The sequence below is a fragment of the Zootoca vivipara genome, chromosome 6 (genome assembly GCF_963506605.1).
Source record: "Zootoca vivipara chromosome 6, rZooViv1.1, whole genome shotgun sequence".
In the NCBI taxonomy this organism is placed as follows: Eukaryota; Metazoa; Chordata; class Lepidosauria; order Squamata; family Lacertidae; genus Zootoca; species Zootoca vivipara.
Window position 1 is genome coordinate 20,052,707 of NC_083281.1, and position 27,159 is coordinate 20,079,865.

The 27,159-nt window shown below is 45.2% G+C and overlaps 1 protein-coding gene across 2 annotated transcripts; it reads left to right on the forward strand.

The window, feature by feature from the left end:
* The first annotated feature begins 2,204 nt into the window (after positions 1–2,204).
* LOC118087389 (homeobox protein otx5) lies at positions 2,205–11,385 on the forward strand. Of its 2 annotated transcripts, none has more exons than XM_035119979.1 (3): positions 2,205–2,334; positions 8,977–9,128; positions 10,762–11,385. In XM_035119979.1, the coding sequence occupies exons 1-3, from the start codon at positions 2,205–2,207 to the stop codon at positions 11,383–11,385; spliced, it is 906 nt and encodes a 301-aa protein (XP_034975870.1). The 2 variants fall into 2 exon arrangements, with proteins under 2 accessions (XP_034975870.1, XP_034975871.1); XM_035119980.1 differs by having other exon boundaries at positions 2,205–2,301.
* The last annotated feature ends 15,774 nt before the right edge of the window (positions 11,386–27,159 follow it).

Below are 27,159 nucleotides of genomic sequence, written 5' to 3' on the forward strand. Positions count from 1 at the left end.
CTCTCATCTGTATCCTTTGGAAGACGGAAAAACCGAAATGAAAAAACTACACCTTCTCTCCCACTTGGCAGAGAAGTTTGTTTTCTCTGTCTCTCTGGCTTGTTGCAACCCATTCCTGCGAGGCTCAGCATCTATCCTTGGAACCCTCGTTTAAGCCATTCACAATTTACGGGCTCGCTTCTCATAAAACCTTGGCGGTTAAGCAAAACAAGTGATGTTAAAGTGCAGTTGGCAAAATCTGCCACCACCAAACCACACCTCAGGTTTCTTAACGGCAGAGAGAAGGAATATCACGAAACATTCTCTAGAGATGAAGGCTGGTCCCCAAACTGGCTTTACCAGAGCCAAAAAATGCAGAAGGTTGTTGATGGAGGGTTGGTAGAATTTCAAGGAATTGGGCCCATTGTTTTATTGCACAGTTCTAGCTTGTTCTCAACGACATGTTGAGAAATGTGTGGAATTGCTTGCGGTTTCATTTTGCTCCCCGATTTCAGGGTTGTAGGGCTGTTGTGCTGGGCTACCACGCGGTGAGAGCAAAAGGCACTCTGCACATGCTCATCCTTACTTGTGGTGCAGCGGAGTCCTCGTGCTGCACCCTCATGAGCCCTAACCAAGTCCTAAATATTATTTTCAAAAATCTGCGTGCCTGACTTTCGTCTGACGACGATCACAGGGCGGTTCAGGGCATTTTAAAAAATGAGAATACATAATAAAGCAAAAGCAAATCCCCCCCAACACATTTAAAAGGCCATAGTGTGTCCATCAGCCAAAGGCCTGGTTATAGAGAAACTTCGCCTGCCACCTAAAGATATTTAATGAAGGTGCCAGGCAAGCCTACCTGGGGGAAAACATTCTACAAACAAGGAGAAAATACATACACACTAGATTAGGAAGGCTAAGAGTTTCAATTTAAATTGACTGGTAAATTAGTATAACAATACTTAGCATAGTTACAGGTAGGTAGCTGTGTTGGTCTGAGTCGAAACAAAATAAAAAAATTCCTTCAGGAGCACCTTAAAGACCAACTAAATTTTAATTTTGGTATGAGCTTTCGTGTGCATGCACACTTCATCAGATACTTTGCATATACATGGCACCGTATATTCTCTCCCCCTCCCTCCCTCCCTCTCTCTCTCTCTCCCTCTCTCCCTCTCTCTCTCTCTGTCATATTTACAATAATCCTGAAGGGTAGGTCACTATTATTACCACCATGCTGTAGTGGACAGGGCAGGGGAGTGGATGAAATGAGGCTAAGGTGGAATTCGAAGTCAGGACTTTCAGATTCATTCAGCCGCTACACCACACAACGTTTTGTATAAGTTACACTCAATTCCCTTAGAATTGCTTCCTTTTAAACCAAAAACAAAACAACTTCAGAAGTTTGAGGGAGGGGGAAACTATTCTCAGGAGGAGGGAAGAACAGAACTGCTGTTGTTGCAAAGCATTGCATTTTAGAGGAATAACTTCTACCAAGAGCTGTGCAGATGCCTCCAGAATCCTTTCCCCCTCCAAAAATCCAAGGCACCACTTGGAGTCCTTAATGTGTTGACTTAACCTGCTCATTTAGGTAATAATAGACCCCCCCCAAAGCATGGTTCTGATGGCCTAATGGTACCCATTAAACCCCCCTTTTGAGTTGCTAAAATCCCAATCCCCCCCCAAAAAAACCCAGCTTTCTCTGTATCATTACTGACTGTATGGTAATGTGCAATTCAAATTTAAAAAAGGGGGGGGAGTAGGCAGTATACAGAATGGGGAAGAAAAAGGCATCCCATCCCATATCCAAAGGATCCAAAACCCCTGTAGTTTATTTATTTATTCCGCGGCCAGTGAGGTTCTGGGCTTTGCAAGTAAGCCAAAGAGCCCTCCTTGCATGGAACAACAGGAAAGCTTACCTATTGAGAGGTTGCTCAGAAGCACCCGCCCTACCAGAAAGGTGTGGTGCCTCTTCTCTCGCTTTCCATTGGTCAACCTCCCTCTCCTCCCCACCTCTCCTGTACTTGGGGGAGGCGGCCACTCAACTCCCTGTCTTGTCTGTCTTTGCTTGCTGGCTGCAGTTCCAGCTGCCCTTGGATGCTGAGTGGAGGACCAGAGTGACCTAGGAGGCTTCCAGCCAGCCAGCGGAAAAAGAAGCAAGGGCGAAGGAGCAGCAGCAGAAGACCTCTCTCCCCAGCGAGATCTTTGGGGACTCCAACCTTCTGAGCATGATGTCCTACATCAAGCAACCACATTATGCAGTCAATGGCCTCACCTTGGCTGGGCCAGGCATGGACTTGCTACATTCGGCGGTCGGGTACCCCAGTAAGTGGATTTACAAGACTTCCCCCCCTTTTTGTAAGTTTTCAGTTTTGGAGTAAACTTGAGCAATGGGCATCACTGAACACCCCTTTCATGGCAGGCAAAGGATGGAGAGAAGTAACTGGGTATTTCTTTTTCTATCAATGGAAACCAATGGGTTATCGGGTAGCGAGGGAGAATTCAGCTAGTTGGCCAGATGTGGGGAAAAAGAGAATAGAACCTGCTTCCTATTTGGTTTGGGGATCAAAACAAACCGAATGTGCAAATATTGAATTATATTATTGTGGATCATGATAAATGTTCTTACTCTACTATTTATCAAATTGCATGTGTGTATGTATGTATGTACGCACGTACACACGCACACACACAAACTTACAATTAAATATAAAAATAGTTTTGGGGGTTCATATTCAGGTACTGAGACCATGATAAATTAAATGAATGAAAAATGTTTTCAAAGACGTCACCAGTTTTGGGATGGTATTTCCAGTTTTTTGGACTCAGATTCTTAAATTTCTTCCCACCACCAGGGCAGATTTTGTTGAAAATGTGTTGAAAAACTTCTGCATTCCAGTTTGTTGAGGCATCACTTGCTTCTCTCAATATATATATATATATATATATATATATATATATATATATATATATATATGAGGTTTTGATTTTTTCCCCTCAGCAAAACTTGCAGAGAAACTTGTCTCTAAACATTGTTAGAATGGAGCTTCTCTGTGATTCAGCATCACAGGAGAAGTGGCCGCTACATATTTTTTAAACCCATCATGTGGTTTAAAAGTTCCAAGGGTTCCCTAGAAAGAGATCCATTTAAATGACCCAATTCATGCAGACACACTTGTGATCACAATGGGCAGGATTCAGCCAAAGTGAAGTCATTATTATTATTATTATTTCTCAGGATGCTCTTATAAAAGCCCTTAATGTTATCCGGATAATAATAATAATAATAATAATAATAATAATAATAATAATAATTTATTATTTATACCCCGCCCATCTGGCTGGGTTCCCCCAGCCACTCTGGGCGGCTTCCAACAAAACATTAAAATACAGAAATCAAACATTAAAAGCTTCCCTAAACAGGGCTGCCTTGAGATGTCTTCTAAAGGTCTGGTAATTGTTGTTCTCTTTGACTGTCCTAGTTTGCTGTCCACCCCCACCCCACCCCACCCCACCCCAGCAGAAACAGATTCCTTATGGATTACCCAAAAATGCATTTTTGGATGTTGAAATAATTGAAATTTAAGCGCAACCCCTAAGTTAATACCGCCTTGCTCCCCTGCCTAGTTCAGGTGTTCTGGAACATGTTAAAAATCTAAGCCACTAATAGCAGGACATAATTGTTTTTAGTGTTATAGACTCTAAACTTCATAGCAACATTGCCTAGTTAATGTCACAATAATTTTTTTATCCCAGACTGTTTCCAGGTGGGGGAAACCTTCCTAAGTAAAGCTAGAGACCAGCATTTCTATCATGTGACCTGCCTCCAGTCGGGTAGGCAGCTTTTAAAAAAAACTTATATAATTGCGAAGAAAGAAGCAGAAGGGAGGGCTGGCCAGAGGGCCAACCAAAGTTGTTGAGCTTTTTTTAGGATTCTACCCCAAAATTGTTAAGGATTGGAGTTGTTGAGGCTTTTTAAAGGATTTTACCCCAGGAAATAAACTGCCACAGGGGCCAGATTAAACCAACCAGTGGGCTGGATTAGGCCCCCCGAAATGGACTTTGGACACCACTGATCTAGGTCAAAGGTCAGTACTGCCCTACAATGACTGGCAGCCTTTCTCCAGGGATTCCCAGCCCTACCTGCTAATGTCAGGGACTGAACCTGGAACCTTCATAGAAAAGAGATGCTCTACACCTGAGCTGTGGTCCTTGCCAAAGAAAGGGAGTAATTTAAGTGAAAGTCAGGTGTATTCACAACCCTGGGAGGTTCATTTCCAATTATTTGCCCTAACGGATTTACTGAGAATCTGAGGTGTAAAGCCATAGGGTTTGATTGCCCCAGGCCGCGTCTGCCCAGCTGAAAATGGGATAATCACCTATTCAGTTTTATTTTATTTTACATCCCTCCTTTCCAATAGACACTGGAATTAGGAGACATGGGTGGGCCTGTGATTCTCCAGATGTTGTTGGACTATAAGTCCCATCTTCATCGGCCGGGACTGATGGGAATTGGAGTCCAACAAGGGTTGAGATATAGATGACCCTTGGGGTCCCTTCCAACTCCTACAAATTCTGTGGTTCTGTGAAGAACCCAGAGGGCTGCAAATAATCCAAAGACGCCCAAGGGTCTTTCATTGGGTCATCAGCTTGGCAACCAATATCACTTTGGGTTAAAAAGAAAGAAAAGGTGTTAAATTTGGGAATCAGTGATTTCCTCGATCTAGTGGGGGAGGGGATGAAGTGATAAGAGGGAGAACAACTATATTTAATCAAGATAAGAGATAACAAGAGATAACAGCATTTTGTGACTCTGGAGGGGGCAGGTGAAAATCTCTACCCCAAATAAGCTTAACTGGGTGAAAAGGAGCTGATGACTGTGCTGGTAAACGGCATCATGGTAAATATACAGGATGAGATCCAGTTACTCAGGGTAGACCAATCTGGAGGCAGCCCTGTATAGGGAAGTTGTTAATGTTTTGTATTTTTATTGTGCTTTTAATATTCTGTTGGGAGCCAGCCAGAGTGGCTGGGGCAACCCAGTCAGATGTGTGGCAATAATAATAATAATAATAATAATAATAATAATAATAATAATAATAATAATTTAAGTGAAAGTCAGGTGTATTCACAACCCTGGGAGGTTCATTTCCAATTATTTGCCCTAACGGATTTACTGAGAATCTGAGGTGTAAAGCCATAGGGTTTGATTGCCCCAGGCCGCGTCTGCCCAGCTGAAAATGGGATAATCACCTATTCAGTTTTATTTTATTTTACATCCCTCCTTTCCAATAGACACTGGAATTAGGAGACGTGGGTGGGCCTGTGATTCTCCAGATGTTGTTGGACTATAAGTCCCATCTTCATCGGCCGGGACTGATGGGAATTGGAGTCCAACAAGGGTTGAGATATAGATGACCCTTGGGGTCCCTTCCAACTCCTACAAATTCTGTGGTTCTGTGAAGAACCCAGAGGGCTGCAAATAATCCAAAGACGCCCAAGGGTCTTTCATTGGGTCATCAGCTTGGCAACCAATATCACTTTGGGTTAAAAAGAAAGAAAAGGTGTTAAATTTGGGAATCAGTGATTTCCTCGATCTAGTGGGGGAGGGGATGAAGTGATAAGAGGGAGAACAACTATATTTAATCAAGATAAGAGATAACAAGAGATAACAGCATTTTGTGACTCTGGAGGGGGCAGGTGAAAATCTCTACCCCAAATAAGCTTAGCTGGGTGAAAACGAGCTGATGACTGTGCTGGTAAACGGCATCATGGTAAATATACAGGATGAGATCCAGTTACTCAGGGTAGACCAATCTGGAGGCAGCCCTGTATAGGGAAGTTGTTAATGTTTTGTATTTTATTGTGCTTTTAATATTCTGTTGGGAGCCAGCCAGAGTGGCTGGGGCAACCCAGTCAGATGTGCGGCATTAATAATAATAATAATATATTAGTGGCTTTCCACCTTCTCTCCCCATCTTGGTATTTAATTTATTTATTATCAAAATGTATACATTACTCTTTTTTTAATTAAAAAAAACCAACCCAACCACCTCCAAGCATTTTATTTTGGGATGCCCTTCACCGGCTGTTTCTCTCAGCCAATGTTGGTGGAGCTTTAGTGCAAACCAGCTGCTGTGTACAGAATCAGAGAATTGTAGAGGTGGAAGGGACCCCCAGAGTCATCTAATCCAACCCCTTGCCCACATTTGTCCCTGGGTGGGCTCAAATAGTTAACAGCAAGACCTACTGTGCTACAGTAATTATTATCACAATTATTATTATTATTATTATTATTATTATTATTATTATTATTATTAATACCTTGCCCATCTGGCTGGGTTGCCCCAGCCACTCTGGGCGGCTTCCAACACACATAAAAATAATTGTTGTTGTTTAGTCGTTTAGTCGTGTCCGACTCTTCGTGACCCCATGGACCAGAGCACACCAGGCACTCCTGTCTTCGAGAACACTGTCCAACCATCTCATCCTCTGTGGTCCCCTTCTTCTTGTGCCCTCAATCTTTCCCAACATCAGGGTCTTTTCCAGGGAGTCTTCTCTTCTCATGAGGTGGCCAAAGTCTTGGAGCCTCAGCTTCACGATCTGTCCTTCCAGTGAGCACTCAGGGCTGGTTTCCTTCAGAATGGATAGGTTTGATCTTCTTGCAGTCCATACTATTAAAAATAATAGTAAAACATTAATAGTAACAATCTGATCCAATATAAAAAGTCACCATAGCTTTAAAACAAACAACTTATATCAAATAAGTGTGAAGGGTCCCTGAGAAGAAGCCCAGCTCCTTCTTCCAGTTTGGCAAAGTGGTGCTTTTGAGCTGCCTAGTCCCTGGAAACCCCCCACAGCCTCTTCTCAGCCTGGAGTCTCCAGCTGTTGCTGGCCTCCCATCATCCCCAGCCAGAATGGTCAACAGTCAGAGATGGTAGGAATTGTTTGTAGCCACCTCTGGGGATTCAATGTTGGGAAAGGCGGTGGAGGGAAAGTGCCTTAGATGCTCATCTGGGATTCCTCAGTCAGAAGATCCTGCAATGGCCCGGCAGGATTTCCCTGAAGAGAGGCAGTGTCGTGTAGTGGTTATAGTGCTTGACCAGGACTGGGAAGACCCCACTTCAAAGCCCCCCTGAGCCACCAGGCTCTCTGGCTAACTTTAGGTCACTCACACTGCCTGTCATCCCAAGCACATGGTTGCTTTGAGGATAATAATAATAATAATAATAATAATAATAATAATAATAATATACCCCACCCATCTAGATAAAATGGGGGGAGAGGGAGATTCTTCAGCTCCTTGGAGCCAGGGTGGTGTGGTGGTTAGAGCAGCCTTTCTCAACATTTCCAGATGTTGTTGGACTACAACTCCCATCACCCCTGACCTGCTAGCTAGAGGCAATGGGAGTTGTAGTCCAACAACATCTGGAGATCCCAGGTTGAGAAAGGCTGGGTTAGTAGTAGTAGTTGCAGTTATGGCAGGTTAACTATTTACAACAGAATTACAACATATTCTCAGCTAAATCGCAGTGGGCGTTTTATATAGTATGTGTGGACAAAATCCAGAGAGAGAGCCTGGTTAGTCTGTTACAATCACACACATACAACAAAAAACACACAATCCCTCTGGGAAAATACACAATTATTGTATTTTAATCTTTTGTTGGAAGCCGCCCAGAGTGGCTGGGTTTCCCAGATGGGCGGGGTATAAATAATAAATTATTATTATTATTATTATTATTATTATTATTATTATTATTATTATTATTATTATAATATCCCCAGGCCCTTTTAGTGGACTGGCTAAGCTTGGGAGCTGCCAAGTTCAAATTTCTTCTATCACCATCTCTCAGCTTCAGACCCTGCTCTGAAAACTGGCCTAACTTACAGGGTTGTTGTAACCATTCCTCAATTGATCTATGGGGAGACACTGGGAACAGAACAATTAGCTCTTTTCAAAAGGGAGGTTCCTCTGCGGGCTCAGAGGCTGTCTTGTCATTTGAAAAAGAACCAGGAAGGCTCTCGTTTGGAACTCCCACAACGGCAGCAAACTTGCTGCATTGGGTGAGATGATGTGGGGTTTTGTGTTCCAGTAAAGTAACGTTTACATTTAAAAAGTAATGTTTACATTTAGAAATTGATATTCTTACAGCTCCTTTGAGAGCTCAGTTGGCAGAACAGGAGGCTCTTAATCTCAGGGTCATGGGCTTGGGCAAAAGATCCCTGAATTGCAGGGGTTGGGCTAGATGACCCGCAGTGTCCTTTCCAACTCTACGATCCTGCCAGTTCTACAACCTTAAATAACTTACCTCAATGTGAATGATATGCACACATGGACAGAATGGGTAGGAGGGAGGGGGAACAGACGGCTCTTTTGAGTTAGACAGTTTATGAGTATTTGCTACTGAAAAGGCACAAATAAAAGTATTCTTAAAAAGAGCTATCACGAAGCAGACACCTCCCTAGGCACGAAGGATGCCAAAAGACTACTAGCATTGGGGACAACCGTACTTCCAGTGGGAAGGAGTTCCACAGACATGGTGCCATAACAGGAAAGGCCCTGCTCTGAGCTGCGCCACAAAGCTGTTGATGGATCTACGAGCAGGGCCTGCCTTGCAAAGCTTAAGGTGCAGGCTGGCAAATCATGGTAGAGGCCTTCCTTTAAAAACCCAGCACTTTTAACCGGGCCCAACAGCAAAGAGACAGCCATGTGTGGCTTTTTTAGGACATGCAAGATATGCTCCTAGTTTCCGGTGCTCCTCCAGAACTTAGCAGCCACAATCTGTACCTCCAGAGCACTGTCAAAGGCAGTCCCACATAGAGTTGTGCATCTTGCCGTTGTTGTGGTTGTTGCTGTTATTTTTTAAAATAACAACATTCTCGCTGTTGTCCTTTAAATGCAGAGAACGAACTGAACCGACCCACAGGTATGAAGAGGGTCACATGATGAGATGAGTTTCTTTCCCTGAATCCAGATCTCTCCTCTTCTTTTTTTAGCCACCCCGCGGAAGCAAAGGCGTGAGCGCACGACCTTCACGCGAGCCCAGCTGGATATCTTGGAGGCTCTCTTCGCCAAGACCCGCTACCCAGACATCTTCATGCGCGAGGAAGTGGCTCTGAAGATCAACCTACCTGAATCCAGAGTGCAGGTGGGGCTCTCCTAGGGAGGGGGCGAAGGGCAGCAGGCTAAGACAGGCGTAGGGGCCAGGAGACTCGAACCCAGAGCAGCAGGAGCGAGGTGTCTTTCTCTCTGAACGCCCTGGCAGTGCGCACATGCTCTCAGTTGCACTTATGTGCCAGCATTGCGGGTGGCCAAAGGGGACCTGTAAGAAAATAAAAGAATTTTGGGGTGTAATTTATAATGAGCTCAAAAGAATGATCAAGGTATCCTTCATTAAAAAACTGGAGGCTTTCCTCCTGGGGATATTAGGCCCATACATACCCAAAAAATGTGAGAGAAATATTATTGTATGCCACAGTAGCCGCAAGAATATTAATCGCTGTGAACTGGAAAGCTGGAGTGGCAAAGCAAACTGTTGGAATACGCCAAGTTGGCAAAAATGACAGAAAAACTGAGAGATCACACTGATCAAACATTTATTAGGAAATGGGACATGTGCAAAGAATATCTTAAGGATTACTGTAATAATATGATGTCAGTGGCAGGCCTTGAATGGCTTCTGTGGCATGATGGATAATTACAGGAGAATATAATATTGATGAAAATTAACAAAAGAAAACGAAAATAAATAGTGCACTAGAGATAGACTAAGTTGTGGATGCATGGTGGAGTGGCGGCAAGCCGTAAGAAATCCTTTGTTATTTCTTTTTAATATCAACAAACTGCAGTTCCCCTATTTCTTTGGGGCAAGCCATGACTCTTAAAGTGAGAGTGCTTTCAATGTGTGGTATGGATGTGTTCAAAAAAGGTCCCGTGATTTTTAGGAGTCAGTGTGTGGTTTTGTGCGCATGCAGATTGCCCTCTAGCGGGAGCACACATTGTTCCTATTACTGTACATCTCCCCCTCAGGAGCCACCCTACAGTAGGCCTCTAAGCCTCTGATACCCCCCTTTCCACCAAGCATTATCCAAGGGACACTGCACTCAAATCTCTCTCACTGTCTGGCCGTATCTGTATCTTGGCCGCCATCTTTCCTCGTGATGCTGCACAGGTACTTTGCAAAGAAAACGGAGTCCAGGAGCAAACTCCCACCCTGGTTTGCTTTAACATGCTCCCTTCACATAGGTGCCTGCGCATTATCCCAAGTCAGGAATGGAAGGCTGAAGCGGCCATCTTATTACATAGGGTTGCCATGTTTCAAGAAGTGAAAAAAAATCCGGACACAAAAGTTGTTGAGCTTTCTCTTCTGCAAAATCTCCCAAAATTGAGGAATTCCAGACATCCGGCAGCCCTATATTATAAAACCCATCACTGGGTTGCAGGAAACTTCCTGTTATAGCAGAGGAACCTTTCAAATTGAAACACAGACTAAGGGGATGTGCCAAAGATGTTGGCATTTGGCCCTCCGGATGTTGCCAAACTACAATTCCCATCAGCCCCAACAGTGCCAGCAACAGCTCCCCACACCCAATTTCCTGGAACCCTTTCTCGCATTTTTAAACTTCTCCAATGTTATCAGGTTGGGCTCCTCCTATGAACTTCTGAATCCTCCGCCTCGTGTTCCGTTGAAACGGTTCCCGGGGAAACGCCGACCCTTCCTTTTGGTTCCTCCCCAAGACTTCCCCTTGAAGCTCATCCTTTCTTTCCTTCCTTTCCTGCAGGTGTGGTTCAAGAACCGCCGAGCCAAGTGCCGGCAGCAGCAGCAGCAGAGCAGTGGGCAGGCCAAAGCCCGGCCTGCGAAGAAGAAGACCTCTCCGGCCCGGGAGACCAGCTCTGAGACCAGCACCAATGGGCAGTACAGCCCTCCGCCGGCTGGCACCTCGGTGACTCCCAGCTCCAGCGCGAGCGCCACTGTCTCCATCTGGAGCCCGGCTTCCATCTCCCCGATCCCGGACCCCCTCTCCTCCTCCACCACCCCCTGCATGCAGCGCTCCACTGCCTACCCCATGACTTACACCCAGGCTCCCGGCTACACGCAGACCTACGCCGGTTCTACCTCCTACTTCAGCGGCCTTGACTGCAGCTCCTACCTGTCTCCCATGCACCCGCAGCTCTCCGCGCCAGGGGCAGCGCTGAGCCCCATCACCACCCCAACCATGGGCAGCCACCTGAGCCAGTCGCCGGCCTCCCTCTCCAGCCAGGGCTACGGCACGGCCGGGCTGGGGTTCAGCTCTGTGGATTGCCTAGACTACAAGGACCAGGCCGCCTCCTGGAAGCTCAACTTCAACGCCACCGACTGCTTGGATTACAAAGATCAGAGCTCCTGGAAGTTCCAGGTCTTGTGAGAAAATCTCCTCCTTCCTTTGCATAGCATCCTGGGACAACCTCTTCTGTCCAAGCTTGGCATTGAGACCCCTGGCTGCTGCTTCTCCTCTCCTCCTCTCCCCCCTTCTTCTTTCTTCAAGAGGAGGCGTTCTTTGACCTCTCCTCACCAGCATTGCACATACTGTAGCATTGCTATGTTTTTCTGTGCTGCTTTCGGAAACTCCCTTATCCGGCAACGAGTCAAGCAGGCAGGTCCTTGCGGATGTTAGGAACTCGTGTACAGCCTTCGTTTCACACGCCCGGGCCTTGGAGATGTCATTCCTTCAGATTCTTGGCCTGGACTCCGTGACTTGACAGCTCATGAAACCCTCGCAACAACTCGGCTGGCATTCGGAACCTCTCTCCTGGGAGATCTGAACCCCAGGGTGTAGACCGGGACTGGAAGCAACACCAGAAGATCAGAGGTTGCAGTTTTCATCAGGCGTGTTAGAGATGCCACAGCAGAGACAAACGTTTTCAAGAGAGCCATGTTTTTAGAAGCCGTGTTGCTTTCTCTTTCTCAAATGATATTTTAATGACGACAACAAACTGGGTTAGCAGAGACAGGGGCAAGCATCAGCTCACAGTTTGGTGAATCCTTTTTCCTAATGGAAACGAGCATTCCAGCACCATTGACTAAGCACATGCTCCTTATCCCTGAACATCAAGAGGTTTAATTTCAGCCTGTTCCCTCCTGCCTGAAGTGTAGTACAAGAGCATTGCTCAAGTCGACACCAGCAAGCCGGCACTCTGGTTTTTTTTGGGTGGGGGGGTTGATTGTTTAGTTGTTTGCAGAGCCAGTTCAAGACATTTTGCCACCTGAGGACAAAGGACAAGCTGGTGCCTCTCATCCAATTTCCACATACAAAAGCCAAGCAGACCGGCAGTCAAATCTTGCTTCAACACTGGTGGCTGGCTCCACTGTACTCGAGAGCTGCAGGCTCAGCCCAAAAAGCACATGCGGCTCTATCGACTCCTCACCCCTTAGCACTGGCTGCCTGAGTCAGCTGCTGCGTTCTGTCTCATGGTAGGGCCGGCTCTGCTTCTTCTTCTTTTTTCCATGCTCTGTGCTTCATGGTGAGAGTATACCAACATCAGGCATCTGAAACCTTTTCCCTGTTTCTGCTTTTTGGACTCCTAATTAACCTTTGATCCTCCCATTGGAGACAGTATTGCGCACTTCACATTCCTATGCATGTTTAGTCAGAAATAATCAATCAGGTAGCTCAATAGATATTTTTTTAAAAAACAACTTTTGATAAACTAAAAAAAGTGCTCTAGTATTTTTTAAAATTACTTTTAATGCAATGAATTATAAAAGCTGCAGAGAACAAAGGGTATCTTAGAAGAGGCATCTTCCCCCCTTTACACACTGGAAGAGGGAATGTCTCTTCTGAGATGATAATAATAATAAATCATGATTATAAATCATGATTTATATATGTTGTAAGCCGCCACTCTGGGCGGCTTACAACATATATAAAAACACAACAAAAAAAACACCAAAATATCTTATACAAGCAACAAACAAACCAATAATTGAATAGAAACCAATAACAACATTAACAATAATAATAGCAATAATAACAGTTTAACCAACTGTTGCCCAACTGACACAGGAACATCACCTAAAAAGCAAAGTGTGCTTTTTTTTTTGCTTCAAAACTACTGAAATTGATTCGTCAACGGATCAACTTGTTGACGAAAACACATATGATTAATTGTCTAGAATTTCTTTAATCAGGTGACAGCAGATTAATATTTTAAAAGCTGCTTACCTAAGAGTAGCAGAGGAACCTATGTTGATTGTGCTTGGTAATGATTTGCCTTGCCATGTTCCCAGGATCTCCTCTTACACAAAGGCAAGTTTCTAGTCCTTCTGGTTGTGGAGGAAGCTTGGGAACGACTCCCTTTCCATTCACACCCACTTGAGCCTGCTCCACTCAAGGGATGCTGTGTCCATCACAGAGAGAAAGACATCTCCCTTTCTGGCTAGACTGAGAGCTAGCCTCGTGAGACTTCCCCAAACATAAAGTCAAGTAGGTAGATAGCAGATTCACCAATAGAAAATGAACCGCTTAAAAGTACGGCAGTGCCTCTGCCGTAAATCCCATAGGACCTCACCCAGTTTGTTCCTGACAACCTAGGAAAAGGCATGCGTTCTATATTGTGGGCCCACTTTTATGGAACTTTTTTCAGTTGATGTCAGACAGGTCCCCTCCCTGCTGAACTTCCCAAATACTTTTTTAAAAAAAGATTCCAGGGGAGTTTTACGTTCATCGATGGGTTTTTTGTACACCGCTTAGAGACATTTGTGATTAAGCGGTTTATAAATTAATAATAATAATAATAATAATAATAATAATAATAATAATGGCTGTTGCTGCTGCTCTACTTCCTCATCCTAGCTCATCATCTCTGCATTTTACAAAAATGGATGGTGATTATTATTTTTGCAGTTAGGAAAGGGCAGTGGAAAGTGTGGGTTGGAAACGACTTAATGCGGGGAAACCCCGCAACCAAATCGGGATTTTTTTGCTCCGTGTCTTGTAACCATCCCCACAAACAGATCAGAACAATTGTTCAATATAAGCTTTGTGCAAGCAAATTGGGACGAATGCCCAATAACTAGGTCATCTGGGAGAGCTTGGAATCGTTCCTATCCCTTCCTGGACACCCCAGGATTTGAACCTGGGACCTACTGGATGTGAACAAAAATAGTCTACTACTGGCCTGTGGATGTATATATATATGGTCTCAGTGAATTGTATTTTGATCCTTTCGCATTTTGGATAGCACCAGAATTCCTTTCAGTGCTCAATTTTTTGTATCCTGTACAACATGAAATAGTTAACGCAGGATAAATTTTAACTAGAGGAGAGATGTGGGGTGAGGCTTAACTTTTCCAGTGTCTAATTTCTTCTGGGGTGGGGAATATGAAGAGTTAAAACAGATCAATAAGCATTTGTAAATAATATGATTACTCCCCTTCCCTTAAAAGCAAAAATTGCATTTAAAAACTGGGTTTTTAAATTTTAGAAAGTTATATTTTGTAAATTATATTAATCATTTTTTAGCCTAGGTTTCTTAGCTGTAAAACCTTCTCTCTCTTTTTTAAAAGAAACGATAACATCCTCTTGCTGTAGATGAGAAGCATTCCCATGGAAGTTTTTTCTGTCAGTGGTTTTCTCTATTTATTACTTAGTTTGTGATGAGCAATTTCCTGTACAGTTACCAAAACAAAACAAAATAAGATTGTTGGTGGTTTTAAAAAAAGAGAAAAATATTAAAATGTAAAAAAAAATAGGTGAAAAGGAACAGTGGCTCTGTGTGATTTTTGTTGTTGTTGATTTCAGCTGCTACTTAAAACAATCAATTCTGCGAAATTAGGGCGATTGCTGGGGTCTGCAGGCTAGAATTGAAGATTTAGTGTGGGAGAATCCAGGATGGAGACAGGAGTCCTACGAGAGTTTAAAATCAAACAGATTCAGCAAATGTTTAGAAGTCGCATGCCAGAAATTTAGGTCAATAGATTCTACTCTTATCTATATCCACATACATTTTTCCGCCCATCTAATATTTTGGGGGGGGAGGAGGATTGAGCTTGAAGGAGGATTTCTTGATAAATGTATTTCAGAATAGTTTACAGAACAAAAATAGAACCTTTTCTTTAAAAAACAAAAACAAAACCCTGCAGTTTTGTAGATAATGCTGATGATTTTGAGTGGCATGCTTCCATCTCCAGGAATTTCTTGGCAATGAAACTTCACATTGCATTGTGCTGAGAAAAAGCACCTGTTCATTCCTTCATGGCGGCCAATGAAATGATACCAAAGGACATGTTCATTAACGTTGAAGCATCCTCCTAGCCCTCTCTGTGTGTATGCAGAATTTTGGTGCAAAATTTGAGGCTGGAGGCCGGTTTTTGTTTTTCCCAGAGAGCTGGAAGCTGGATGGCTCTTGGTAGTCTATACCCACCTCCCATTTCTGTGTCTGGTTTGGCAGGTTTTGCATTTTTACAAGCCACAAAATGTGTTTTGACCAAAGTGGGACAGTGGAGCAAAAGATGGTAGCTGGAGTAGATAAGCAATAGTTTTTAAAGAGAGCTTTAAAAGTAGCTTGAGAGAGAGAAGGCCTTTGCCTCTCATGATGCAGGCACACAATCAGTAATTTATGTCTGATCCAAAGGGTTTTTAAAGCATCTGAAACCTGCCGAACCTGTTTGCTGGAGTAGCCAACTATCTTTTCAAATCACCTTGCAATCTCTAACAAAAGGGGGTCACCTCCTCAGCCCAGCCACCCCCAGCCTGGGTTCCTCCAGATCATGAGTAGGCAACCTAAGGCCCAGGGGCCGGGTCTGGCCCAATCGCCTTCTAAATCCAGCCCGTGGACGGTCCGGGAATCAGCATGTTTTTACATGAGTATAAGGTGTGCTTTTATTTAAAATGCATCTCTGGGTTATTTGTGGGGCATAGGAATTTGTTCAATCCCCCCCCGAAATGTAGTCTCCCCCCCCCCCAAGGTCTGGGGGGACAGTGGACCAGACCCCTGCTGACAAAGTTTGCTGATCCCTGCTCCAGATGTTTCAGGCAGCGGCTTGGTAATGCAACACATCTGGAGAGCATCTGGTTGAGGAAGGTTGCTCCAGGCCAAGTTTGCGCCATTAGAACGGATCCTTTCTCAAGTCACTTCCTACTCTCTTTTTTAAAAAAATTATAGGCCACCAAGGGCAACTTCCATCCTATCATAAAAACATAATGGATTTTTAAAAATCCTTTTAAAAAAAATCAAAAAAATCAGAGACCCTTAATCTCAGGGTTGTGTGTTCGAGTCCCATGTTGAGCAAAACATTCCTGTATTGCCGGGGGTTGGGCTAGAATGACCCCCAGGGTGCCATCCAACTCTATGATTCTATGTGTATATTAGACAGAGCCTCTCGGATAGGATCGTGCTTGCTGGATAGCTTTAGCATACTTTGGAATCAAAAGGTTTTGCGTCTCTTTTTGTAGAAAACGCACACTTTTCTGTGCATTCAGCAAATACGTGACGCCGGCAGCAGCAGTTATGAAGAAGGCCGGCTGAAACAAATAACGGAGACAAATGTCTCCGTTATGGCATCTCCCCCTCTCCACACTTTAACCAGTGGAGCTCTATTTTGTCACGCAACTCTTTTCTTTTCTTTTTTCTTTTTAAAAAGGCCATCCCAGAAAAAATAGGCTGCAGGTTCTTTCTCCATCCTGGGTTCCCTTTGCACGAGCTTCCAATTTTGGATGTTTGGGGGCTCTATCTAGCTTCGGTGCGCGATGCCCTAGCTTTCCAGAAAGCCTTCCTGTCACCCGGACTCAGTAACCGACCCCGGTGCGCACTTGCCATTTGTTATTTTTGCTTATCTAATTTAGCAAATGCCCCAATCCTCTTAAGGCCGCTGCTCACGCCCTCCCTCCCTCCACCCCACCCCCCACTGCGCAGATTGGTAACTGAATTAGAAGGGATTATGGGACCCGCTAAGGATGACAAATTGGTTCTTCGATGCTGGGTGACAGCTGCCCAGGGTAGCGCTGCCAGCCGAGTCGCCCTGGGTAACCTCCTTTAATTAAACAGGACTTGGGCCCATGCGCCGAGGGGAAGGCGGGGCTTAAACAGGAAATGTAGCTGGAGGACCGAGGGGAAGACTGAAGCGGCCCCTTGGCCTAAATGCTCCTCGTGCAAACTTCCCTCAGGTGACCCATTTCTGGTGAAAAATCATGTTTTGAGTTGATATCTTTGGAGTTATTTTTATGATGGGCTTCAATCTATACCATCAGCACTAGAGGTGCTTTACTGAGGAGCATCAGCCGAAATCACAGGTCTCTGCCCCAAGGAAAATACAGTGAAAGAGGTGGTGCAGATGTTGGTATTGTACTGCTGGTTTCTTGGTCCCGTAAAAATCTATTCACAATTATTATTATTATCATTATTGCCCCGCCTTTTCCCCTAGCGGGACTCAAGGCAGCTTACAGATAAAAATAAGAACCACGGGAAACATACAATCATTAAAAACAATTAAACAGTAATAGAATTTTAAACTCTTACACACATATAAAATCTTGAGTGGTAGTATGATATCTGCAGTCTCCGGGAAGATCCCAATAATAATGGTAACAATGATAACACTAATAATTAATTACCATGTGACCTTTCACGATTCCCTCACTTGACATGCGAAGAGAATTGCTTTCTTTAAAAACAGAAAATATTTGAAAAGATCTGTAGCGATTATGCTGTGATCTCAGTCATGGCATGTTGCCTTTTAAAGTGTGCACCTAGATTTTCCACCCCTAACAGTCTTAATGAGCCTGCAGTTAGCCCTGTTGAGTTTGCATGTCACAGAATAACAGTGTTTCTCTGTCCCAAACCAAGACGATGCTGGAATCAAGGAAGGATAAGACTCCAGACTAGGGCAGCTTCTTTTTTAGGCCAAACAAAATGTCACAAAATAGGTTTCCATATTTATTTTCTAAGGCTGGGTGTTAAGCAAAGCAATAAATTGGGGTGGGGAGCAGGGGCAGAGAAATGCATTTGTCTCAATCTTAAAATGGAGCGTGGGAAGAGGAGACCACAAACCTAAGCCCACTTAGATGGGAGCAAGCTCTGTGGAATTCAAGTAGCTATTACCGGTACATCATTATTATTTGAAAATTCATCAAGGCGGCTTGCAGCATGTAAAACACAAGGAGCTCAGTCTACACACACACACACACACACACACACACACACAAACAATTTAAACCGTCAGCCGATGGTGGTTGGTTAAAAAGAAGATATGGTGAAGGCCTGACTGCACACTGCAGTTTCCAGAAGACGTCTGGGCTCTTAATCAAGTAACGTCACCCAGGTTCTGTCCAGGGTTTCAGGTTATTATACCTAGGGATCGGGGTGGGATTGCACAATGCCAGATTCCCCATTTTAAAAAAATTGAAATCTAGTATTTATTTAGATCTGTGAGTGATCCAGTATGCCAAAGCAGAGAGCAGCACACACCCTTTTTAATCTCGAACTGTTTACTCTCTACCGTAATTGCACCCAATAACCTGGCCCATCAAGAGCAGCCAGACAGAGAGAAATTTGGCTCTTCTTAAACCTTATCATTTTTGCATTCTTGTTTCTGCTTGTCCCCTGACCTCAATCCAAAGGGGTGCGGGGAGGCGTTGTAGCTTCAGTCATTATGGCTGAGCGAAGCAAATTGTTCTGTGGAACACAACTGTTCGGCGTTTTCTGTTTGTGAAAAACCTCCCTTTCAAAGATTGAGATGATAACTTGGCATGCAAAATTGCAATACAATTCAAACACCAACCCTGACCTCCTCCTGCACTTGTTTTTAAACAGGGATGTGTGTGGCAGGAAAGATATAAAATGTAATCTCTCTCTCTCTCCGCTTGAAATTCAAAAGGCGCAGCCTTTAAAAACATTGCTCTTTACCATTAACAGATTGAAAGTGCTATTGAGGAGTTTATTCACATTCCTAAATACAAAGCCGAACCTATCAAAATTCCCTCTTCCAATCTACTGTGAAAACTGAGGTGCCTTGTCGGGTCACCCAGAGGAAAAGATTCGCTGGCGAAATGTCTGCACTGCCAGGCTGCTGTTAAATGCAGAGGAGCAGGGGCAGGAAAAATGTTGGCAACCTAAAAACATAAACAAAATCACTGGATGAATTCCCACAGAAGCAGCAGCGCAGGTGGGAGAAAAGACGATGTCCTTCTACCTGGCTAGGACAGGTACAAAAGCCCCTTTTGTCTCTCACACCTGGAAAACCCTTGTGAGCTGAGCTGAACAGGAGAGAAGACTTATTGTTGTAGTCAAAAGGTCTATGCAATTGCATCTCTTGCCAGATCACCAGCCCACTAAGTCCTACTGCAAAATACTGAGCGCCCTGCCAACACACTCCTGTTTCCAGGAAACAAAAAGGGCCGGGTCACATGGCCACTTACATCATGGCGGGGATTACGGCCCTAATGGATTTGAAATGTTCCAGGGCAGATTTAACGGTTAAAGGAAATAGATTCCCCTGGCCCCCCTCTACCAATTAATATACATTAAACTAGCTGAAATAAACGTGCCTTTTGCCAAACGGGAGCAAAATAAAACAGCAACAACACACACACACACACACACACACACACACACACCCTGAACTATTCTGTAAAATGTAGGTTTATTTCCAAATTGAGAGGTTTGGGGGCTCCCTGGATCAAATGAATGCCGTTCCCTGTAAAATATTCCAAAACCCGTTTCATTTCTTTGTTACGTCTTTATTGTTTTTATAGCCCACCTTTTCACCCAAGGAACTCAAGGGGGCCTACATATTTTCCCCGCTCCTCATTTAATCCCCAGAACAACCCTGTGAGGTTGGCTGAGAGGAAGGAGCTGGCCCCCAATGTCGCCCAGCAACAAGCTTGACAGCTGAGTGGGGTTCTGATCTACAGGGCCCCACTATGCACTTGAAGCCCACCCAACACACCATTAAAGCACCCAACACCCCCAAATAATCCTGGGAATTGTCGTTTGTTCCTGGGAACAGTAGCTCCATGAGGGGAGAAGCCCTTGCTCAGGGTTCCCCTAATCAAGGCCCAGGGGCCGGATGTGGCCTGCAAGGCTCATTTATGTGACCCGCAACGACCCCCACCGCCTGCTGTCACCATCCGCTCTTACTAGCGCAGCGTGGCGTGGCTGCGCACGTCCAACCCGGAAAAGCACCGGAAATAGCTTGCGCACATGCGCATCATTGCCGGTGCACTTCCGGGTCGGAGGAGGCCCATGCGCATGCGCACAAGCTATTTCCATCGCTTTTCCGACCCGGAAGTGCACCGGAAATAATGTGTGCGCATGCACACGGTCGTGCGCTCCCCCGCCCTCCAGCCCGCCACGCGATCGGCGCTGCGGGCACCGGCCAAAAGCCGGGTAAGTTTGGGGACCCCTGAGGGAGGACCAGGAGTTTGCATCCCGTGAGAGTCTTAGGAAGAGAAAGAGATGAGCATTCAAGTGAAGCTTTTAATGCATTAAAGCCCCTTCAGAGTGGTACTTTTATGATGACTGTTTTCTGCAGCATTTACCTGATACGGTAAGAATTTCAGCTGCAATGAATTTACTCCGGTTTGTAGTAATAGTTTATGCATGGTCCTTAATTTCCATGGGTCTACTCTGAGCATGGGGGCACAAGATCCATGAAAACAAAAGCACAGCTTAAAATCAAGAAAACATCACCAGGAAAGCAAATGTTTCAGGGAATACAAATAAAACAGGGCCCAGTCTTATGGGTCAGGGAGAGCCTGGGTAAATAAGAGGTGTATTTTCAAGATTTCTGAAGTAACGGGTGGCTGCTTTCCACGCAGCAGAGGGAAGAGCCAGAAAGTCAGAGGCGGTAAATTCTCCTGAATGCTGGAGGGAAGAGTCCTCCAGTGCTGAGGTCCTGCTTGAGGGTTTCCTGCAGACATCTTATTAGCCATTGTGAGAACAAGATGCTGGAATAGATGGGCTGTTGAACTGGTCCAGAAGGTTCTTCTGATGTGATGCTCTCGAAACGTCTTCAACCATTCTAGTGAGGACTTGATTTCCAGAGCCCTTGCCGTCTTTGTTAGGGCTGGCAGCTCAGGAGTATCCCAGGCCCTGAGATTTCAGGCCCCAGACCTGAGACCTAGGGGGACGCAAGGGAGGCAGCCCCTGGAGATGGAGGTTAATTGGGAGAGAGGGATCTAGGACAGGGGTCTCCAAACTAAGGCCTGGGGGCTGGATGCAGCCCAATTGCCTTCTAAATCCAGCCCACGGATGGTCTGGGAATCAGCATGTTTTTACATGAGTAGAATGTGTCCTTTTATTTAAGATGCATCTCTGGGTTATTTGTGGTGCCTGCCTGGTCTTTTTACATGAGTAGAATGTGTCCTTTTATTTAAAATGCATCTCTGGGTTATTTGTGGGGCATAGGAATTCGTTCATATTTTTTTCAAACTATAGTCCGCCCCCCCCCCCCAAGGTCTGAGGGACAGTGGACCGGCCCCCTGCTGAAAAAGTTTGCTGACCCCTGATCTAGGAGATGGCTTCTATGACCCCAAGTGTCTATGTTATCATTTGCAGCCAGCTGGTGCCTGGCTGAAACTTGCAAGATACATGCACAGTCAATAATAATAATAATAATAATAATAATAATAATAATAATATAATAATAATAATAATAATAATAATAATAATAATAATTGGCACCCTCACCCACCTGAAGAGACGAGCCCTCCATCTGCCACCAGGAGGGGCCAGGCAAACTTAGAGATTTGGGGTAGGACCTGGAAACCCTAAATTTGGTGGCTGCACTCGAGACACACCCAGGTTGGTAAATCAATGCCCTTTAAAAAAATATATGTGGTGCTATTAGATTGCTTTTTTTAACCACAAGTCAGATCCCCTCACAATGGAGCACAACTCGCACACTGAGGAAGGCTCTTTGTCCACGGGATTCTGTTTTATTTATGGGAAGCAGGGAATCTCGGCTTGCCCAGACTGGGGGCAGCGAGAGATGGGCTTTGCCTCCGTTTCCAAGCAAGGTGGGTTCCACAGCTTGTTGTTGGCAGGAAGGTTTTGAAGGAAGATGGGGGGAAAGGGGGGTTGGTGAGGGGTGGGGGAGCGGGTCAGAAAATTTAATCTGCAAACCTGTCAGCAGGTTTTAAAGCAGAAAAGTAGACAGGCAGATTGGATGTTAATCTGCCTTGATCCCCCAGAGACAGATGGGCGGAGGAGACGGGGCAGAGGAAGGAGACCTTGCAAAGGTGAAGGCAGGAGGCGAGCAGAAAACCGTCTGGCAGAGCCAGGGAGAGGAAGGCGAAGGAGAAAAGAGGGAGAGATGCTGTGGGGTGGGGGCGGCCAGGGGAACGGATGTGGGGAAACAAGGTTAAGCTTGGTTTACTTTTTTTCCCCCTCCCCCTAATGAACTGGATAAGTCGGGTAAGGCAAGTGCAGGCTGCAGCTGGGCGAGACCCACACAAGTGGGGCTGTGTTTGTAGCAGGCCTGCCACCCTCCCTGGAAGAAACAAACCTCAACCCCATGAATCGTTTGTGGGAGCCTTAACTCCGATCAGTTAATGAATGGATTTAATATGCATGCAAATCAAAAACATACGGAGGAAATCATCTTCTCGCAATGTAGGATTCGAGGGCCTGCGCTGAGGTTATTAGGAAATTCCCTCCCCTTATATTATCGGACAGGCGCCATGGCCTCCGTTCTGTTTGCGGAACCTATTAAAGACCTTCAATTTTCCCCAAAACAATCCAAGACTTTTCGATATACTAAACGGTTTCATATATAAGATTGTTTTGCACGTGTATTTATCTTTTATTGTTGATGTTTTGCCGCCGAGGTGTTTTCACAGGAAGCGATTCACAATTGGAAGTAAATGGTTGGAATTGCGGGGAGCTCATGAGGTTGTATCCATTGTTCACCCTACTCAGATCAGGCCCATTAGGTCTATTAATTTCAATGGGTCTATAACTTTTCTTTGGGTAAACCCTCTTAATGTAGACCCATTGAAATTAATGAGCCTAAAGTAGTCTTGTCCGTGGCTTTCGGTGGGTTGATTCTGGAGGTAATTAGTTTGTAGCCGTCTAAATTCTACTCAGAGTGGAATTCTTGTAATGAACCAAATTAGTCATGACTATTAATTTCAATGGGTCTATTCTGTATACAGGATCACAGCTCTTTGCCTGAATGTTTATAAAGATTTTTCAGCACTGGTGCATCATTGATTTTTGAGGGGTTTTTTATTTAAAAAAAAAATCATTCCTTGCAATTCTTATACAGTATTGGTTTCCCACTGATACTGTACTCAGCAGCTCAATTTCTTTTACTATCTGATTATATATTTTTATTGGGAATTTTAAATCTTAGCTGCTTCAAAGTCATACAGATGGGAAAGAGATATCGAAATACCAACAAAAAGGTAAGGTGGTGTTTGCCATCTTTAGTCTGTGTAAGTAAATAAATAATAATAAAAAAGTTTGGCAAAGATTGTGTTAACTTTTTAGTTGAGCAAACAGTTTTTGATCGATTAATCCCTGAATCAACGTAACACTGAAATACTAATTAATAGCTAGGGTAAGTTCTCTGTAGAACAGGGACGCTCCTGTTGTAGTTTCATAATTACCTAGAGTTTCACACACACTGAAAAAATACCGCCAGTTTGCACTTGGCGCCTTAAGGTAAAAAGGTAAAAAAATAACATAAGAGTCTTTTACCTGGATCAGGCCCAAGGCCCATCATTCAGTGTAGACTATATTGAGATAGGTTAGCTGTGAAAAACAGATACAGGGTTGGATGTTGTCCTGCAAATTTTCATTCCAATAATTAATAAAGATCATTTTTCAATAAATCCTGTGGATTTTGCTGAGCTGGGGCATAGTAAGTCTGTTCCGTAAGTAAGGCAATTTCCCCAAAAAGATTAAACACAGAATTACAGTAATATTGTGCATCTTACAGTTAAGAGACCTCTGGGGCTGATAACAAGCTTGGTAACAGCTCTCCGCAATTGCTTGATGTCTTTCAAGGCTTCCCCCGGCCATCAGTGGAACTTTTGCATCTTTTTCTCCAGTGAACTCAAGCTGGCATAGATGGTTCTCCATCTCCTTAGCGCTACAACCCTGTGAAGTAGGTTAGGCTTAGAGGTCCCAAGGTCACCCAGTGAGATTTGTGGCCGAGTGGGAACCCCTGTCTTCCAGGTCCTGCTGCGACACTAACCACTACACCGCACTGCCTTATCAGACCACTGGGTCCACCCAGCTCTCTATTGCCCACGCTGACTGGCAATGGCTCTGTCCAGAGTTTCAGATAGACAGTCTCAGCCCTACCTGGAGATGCCGGGGATTTGAACCTGGGACCTTCTGTGAGGAAAGCAGGTGCTCTTAGCTGCTGAGCTAAGCCCTTGTTTAAGCCGTGGCATGGAGCTCTTTTTAAAATTCCCATTAAGATGCACTTGGAAGCAGAAGCTCTCCGTTGTCTGTACTGGGCTGCCTTGGCACCATCAGGGCAGGACTTTAGGGCAGGCATCCCTAAACTCAGCCCTCCAGCTTTTTTGGGGACTACAATACCCACAATCCCTGACCACTGGCCCTGTTAGCTAGGGATGATGGGAGTTGTAGTCCCCAAACAGCTGGAGGGCCGAGTTTGGGGATGCCTGCTTTAGGGCATGTGTCCTAAGGGAGCCCCTTAGCAAAATAAGCAGGAGAGCCCCTGGCATCTAAAGAGGGGGTGCCTCTTTTGCTTGCACATACCCCAGACACATCATGTCCAGAATCCAACGTTGTCTAGCGGCACCATGGCTGGGCTGAAAATAAAATAAAATAAATAACTTTATACCCCGCCCATCTGGCTGGGTTTCCCCAGCCACTCTGGATGGCTCCCAACAAAATATTAAAAACACGATAAAATGTCAAACATTAAGAACTTCCCTAAACAGGGCTGCCTTCGGATGTCTTCCAAAAGTCAGAGAGTTGTTTATTTCCTTGACAGCTGATGGGAGGGTGTTTCACAGGGCAGGCACCACTACCGAGAAGGCCCTCTCTGCCTGGTTCCCTGTAAGTTTACTTCTCACAGTGAGGGAACCGTCAGATGGCCCTTGGAGCTGGACCTCCATTTCTGGGCTGAACGATGGGGGTGGAGATGCTCCTTCAGGTCTAATGGGCCTGTGAGGCCATTTAGGGCTTTAAAGGTCAGCACTAACACTTTGAATTGTGCTCAGAAATGTACTGGGAGCCAATGTAGGTCTTTCAGGACCGGTGTTATGTGGTCTCGGCGGCCGCTCCCAGTCACCAGTCTAGCTGCCGCATTCTGGATTAGTTGTTGTTTCTGGGTCACCTTCAAAGGTAGCCCCATGTAGAGTGCATTGCAGTAGTCCAAGCGGGACTAAAACAACGACAATGCACAGAGGTGTGGTTGTCCTCCCATCGACAGGTACACCTGTCTTCATGCACAACTGAGTTAAATTTCTAAGTTGCCGAGAAAGCCACAGAACAACTGGAACATTGTCACTGACTCCAAATGTGGGGTTTTGTTGTTGTTTTGTGCAGTGGGGGGAAGTCAAAGGGGCCGGAGGGGGCAGGAAAGACCTGGAGATTGTTCTCAGGTGTGCTCAGAGACACACAGGTACAGCCTGGCATTGGCTCTCTTGATCCCGCTGGCTGGCAGATGTGCCCAAATGTGATTTTCAGCCATGCTTTCCCCAACCTGGCGCCCATACCTTCCAACATTTCTCCGATGAAAATAGGGATACAGTATCCTATTCAATAATGAATAGGACGAGATGGTTGGACAGTGTTCTTGAAGCTACGAACTTGAGTTTGACCAAACTGCGGGAGGCAGTGGAAGACAGGAGTGCCTGGCATGCTATGGTCCATGGGGTCATGAAGAGTTGGACACGACTAAACAACAATTCAATAATAATAATAATAATAATAATAATAATAATAATAATAATAATATTCTGCCCATCTGACTTGGTTGCCCCAGCCACTCTAGACAGCTTCCTACATATATAAAAACATAATATAACATCATTCAACAATTTAAATCATTCAACAATTTAAATCATTAAATCCTGAAGCTGAGGCTCCAATTCTTTGGCCACCTCATGAGAAGAGAAGACTCCCTGGAAAAGACCCTGATGTTGGGAAAGATGGAGGGCACTAGGAGAAGGGGGCAACAGAGGACGAGATGGTTGGACAGTGTTCTCGAAGCTACGAACATGAGTTTGACCAAATTGCGGGAGGCAGTGCAAGACAGGAGTGCCTGGCGTGCTCTGGTCCATGGGGTCACGTAGAGTCGGACACGACTAAACAACAAACACGAAAAAAACTTCCCTGTGCAAGGCTGCCTTCTAAAGGTTGTATAGTGACTTTTCTCCTTGGCTCGGGGGTGGGATAACTCCATACCAGACATCCCCAAACGTGGCCCTCCAGCTGTTTTGGGACTACACTTCCCATCATCCCTGACCACTGGTCCTGTTAGCTAGGGATGATGGGAGTTGTAGTCCCAAAACATCTGGAGGGCCAAGTTTGGGGATGCCTGCTCCATGCCCTCCCAAGTTTGATCGGATGAAAATAGGGACGTCCTCTGGAAAAGTGGGACATTCTGGGATCAAATCAGTAACTGGAACAGCTTCTGTAAATCAGGGACTGTCCCTGGAAAATAGGGACACTTGTAGGGTCTGGGCACCCTCGTAAGAAGAGCCCTGTTGTTATCAGAACAAAGGGTGCCCCTCTAGTTCAGGGTCCTCTTCTCACAGCAGAGGCAGGCTTTGGGCTTTCAAATTTCAGCCGCACCCTGTGCCACATGAGTCAGGCGCCAGCCTTCAGCGCCCCTCCCTGCCTCTGCGCCTCGTACGGGCGACCTCAGTCCGCCTCTGCTCCAAATGTGCCAGCCAGCTGCCCCCATGGGGGAGCCAGTGAGCAGGGCTAGATGCCAACAGCAGCAACTCTTCCCAGTCGCGATTCCCAGCAACTGGCATTTCAGAAGCATTGCTGCCTCAGGCAAGCAGAGGGGAAAACATGTAGCCACTGCGCCGTTTCGCGTTGGTGACATTCTGAGTTTGCAGAACCGAGTCTCTGCCCCGTGAAGCTTACAATTTAAATGCTGGCAGTGGAACCTGAGAGGGGAACGAACGCGAACAAATGCAGTTAGAATTAAGGTCAGCGCTCGGAGGCGCAAGATTTGGGCGTGTCTGTGGTGCCACCTAGGGGCGAGA

Coding starts and splice junctions, on each gene's coding strand:
- LOC118087389 (XM_035119979.1), top strand. CDS start 2,205: ATGATGTCCTACATCAAGCAACCACATTATGCAGTCAATGGCCTCACC. Junction 2,335..8,976: donor CAAGACTTCCCCCCCTTTTT/GTAAGTTTTCAG, acceptor TTCTTTTTTTAG/CCACCCCGCGGAAGCAAAGG. Junction 9,129..10,761: donor TACCTGAATCCAGAGTGCAG/GTGGGGCTCTCC, acceptor CCTTTCCTGCAG/GTGTGGTTCAAGAACCGCCG.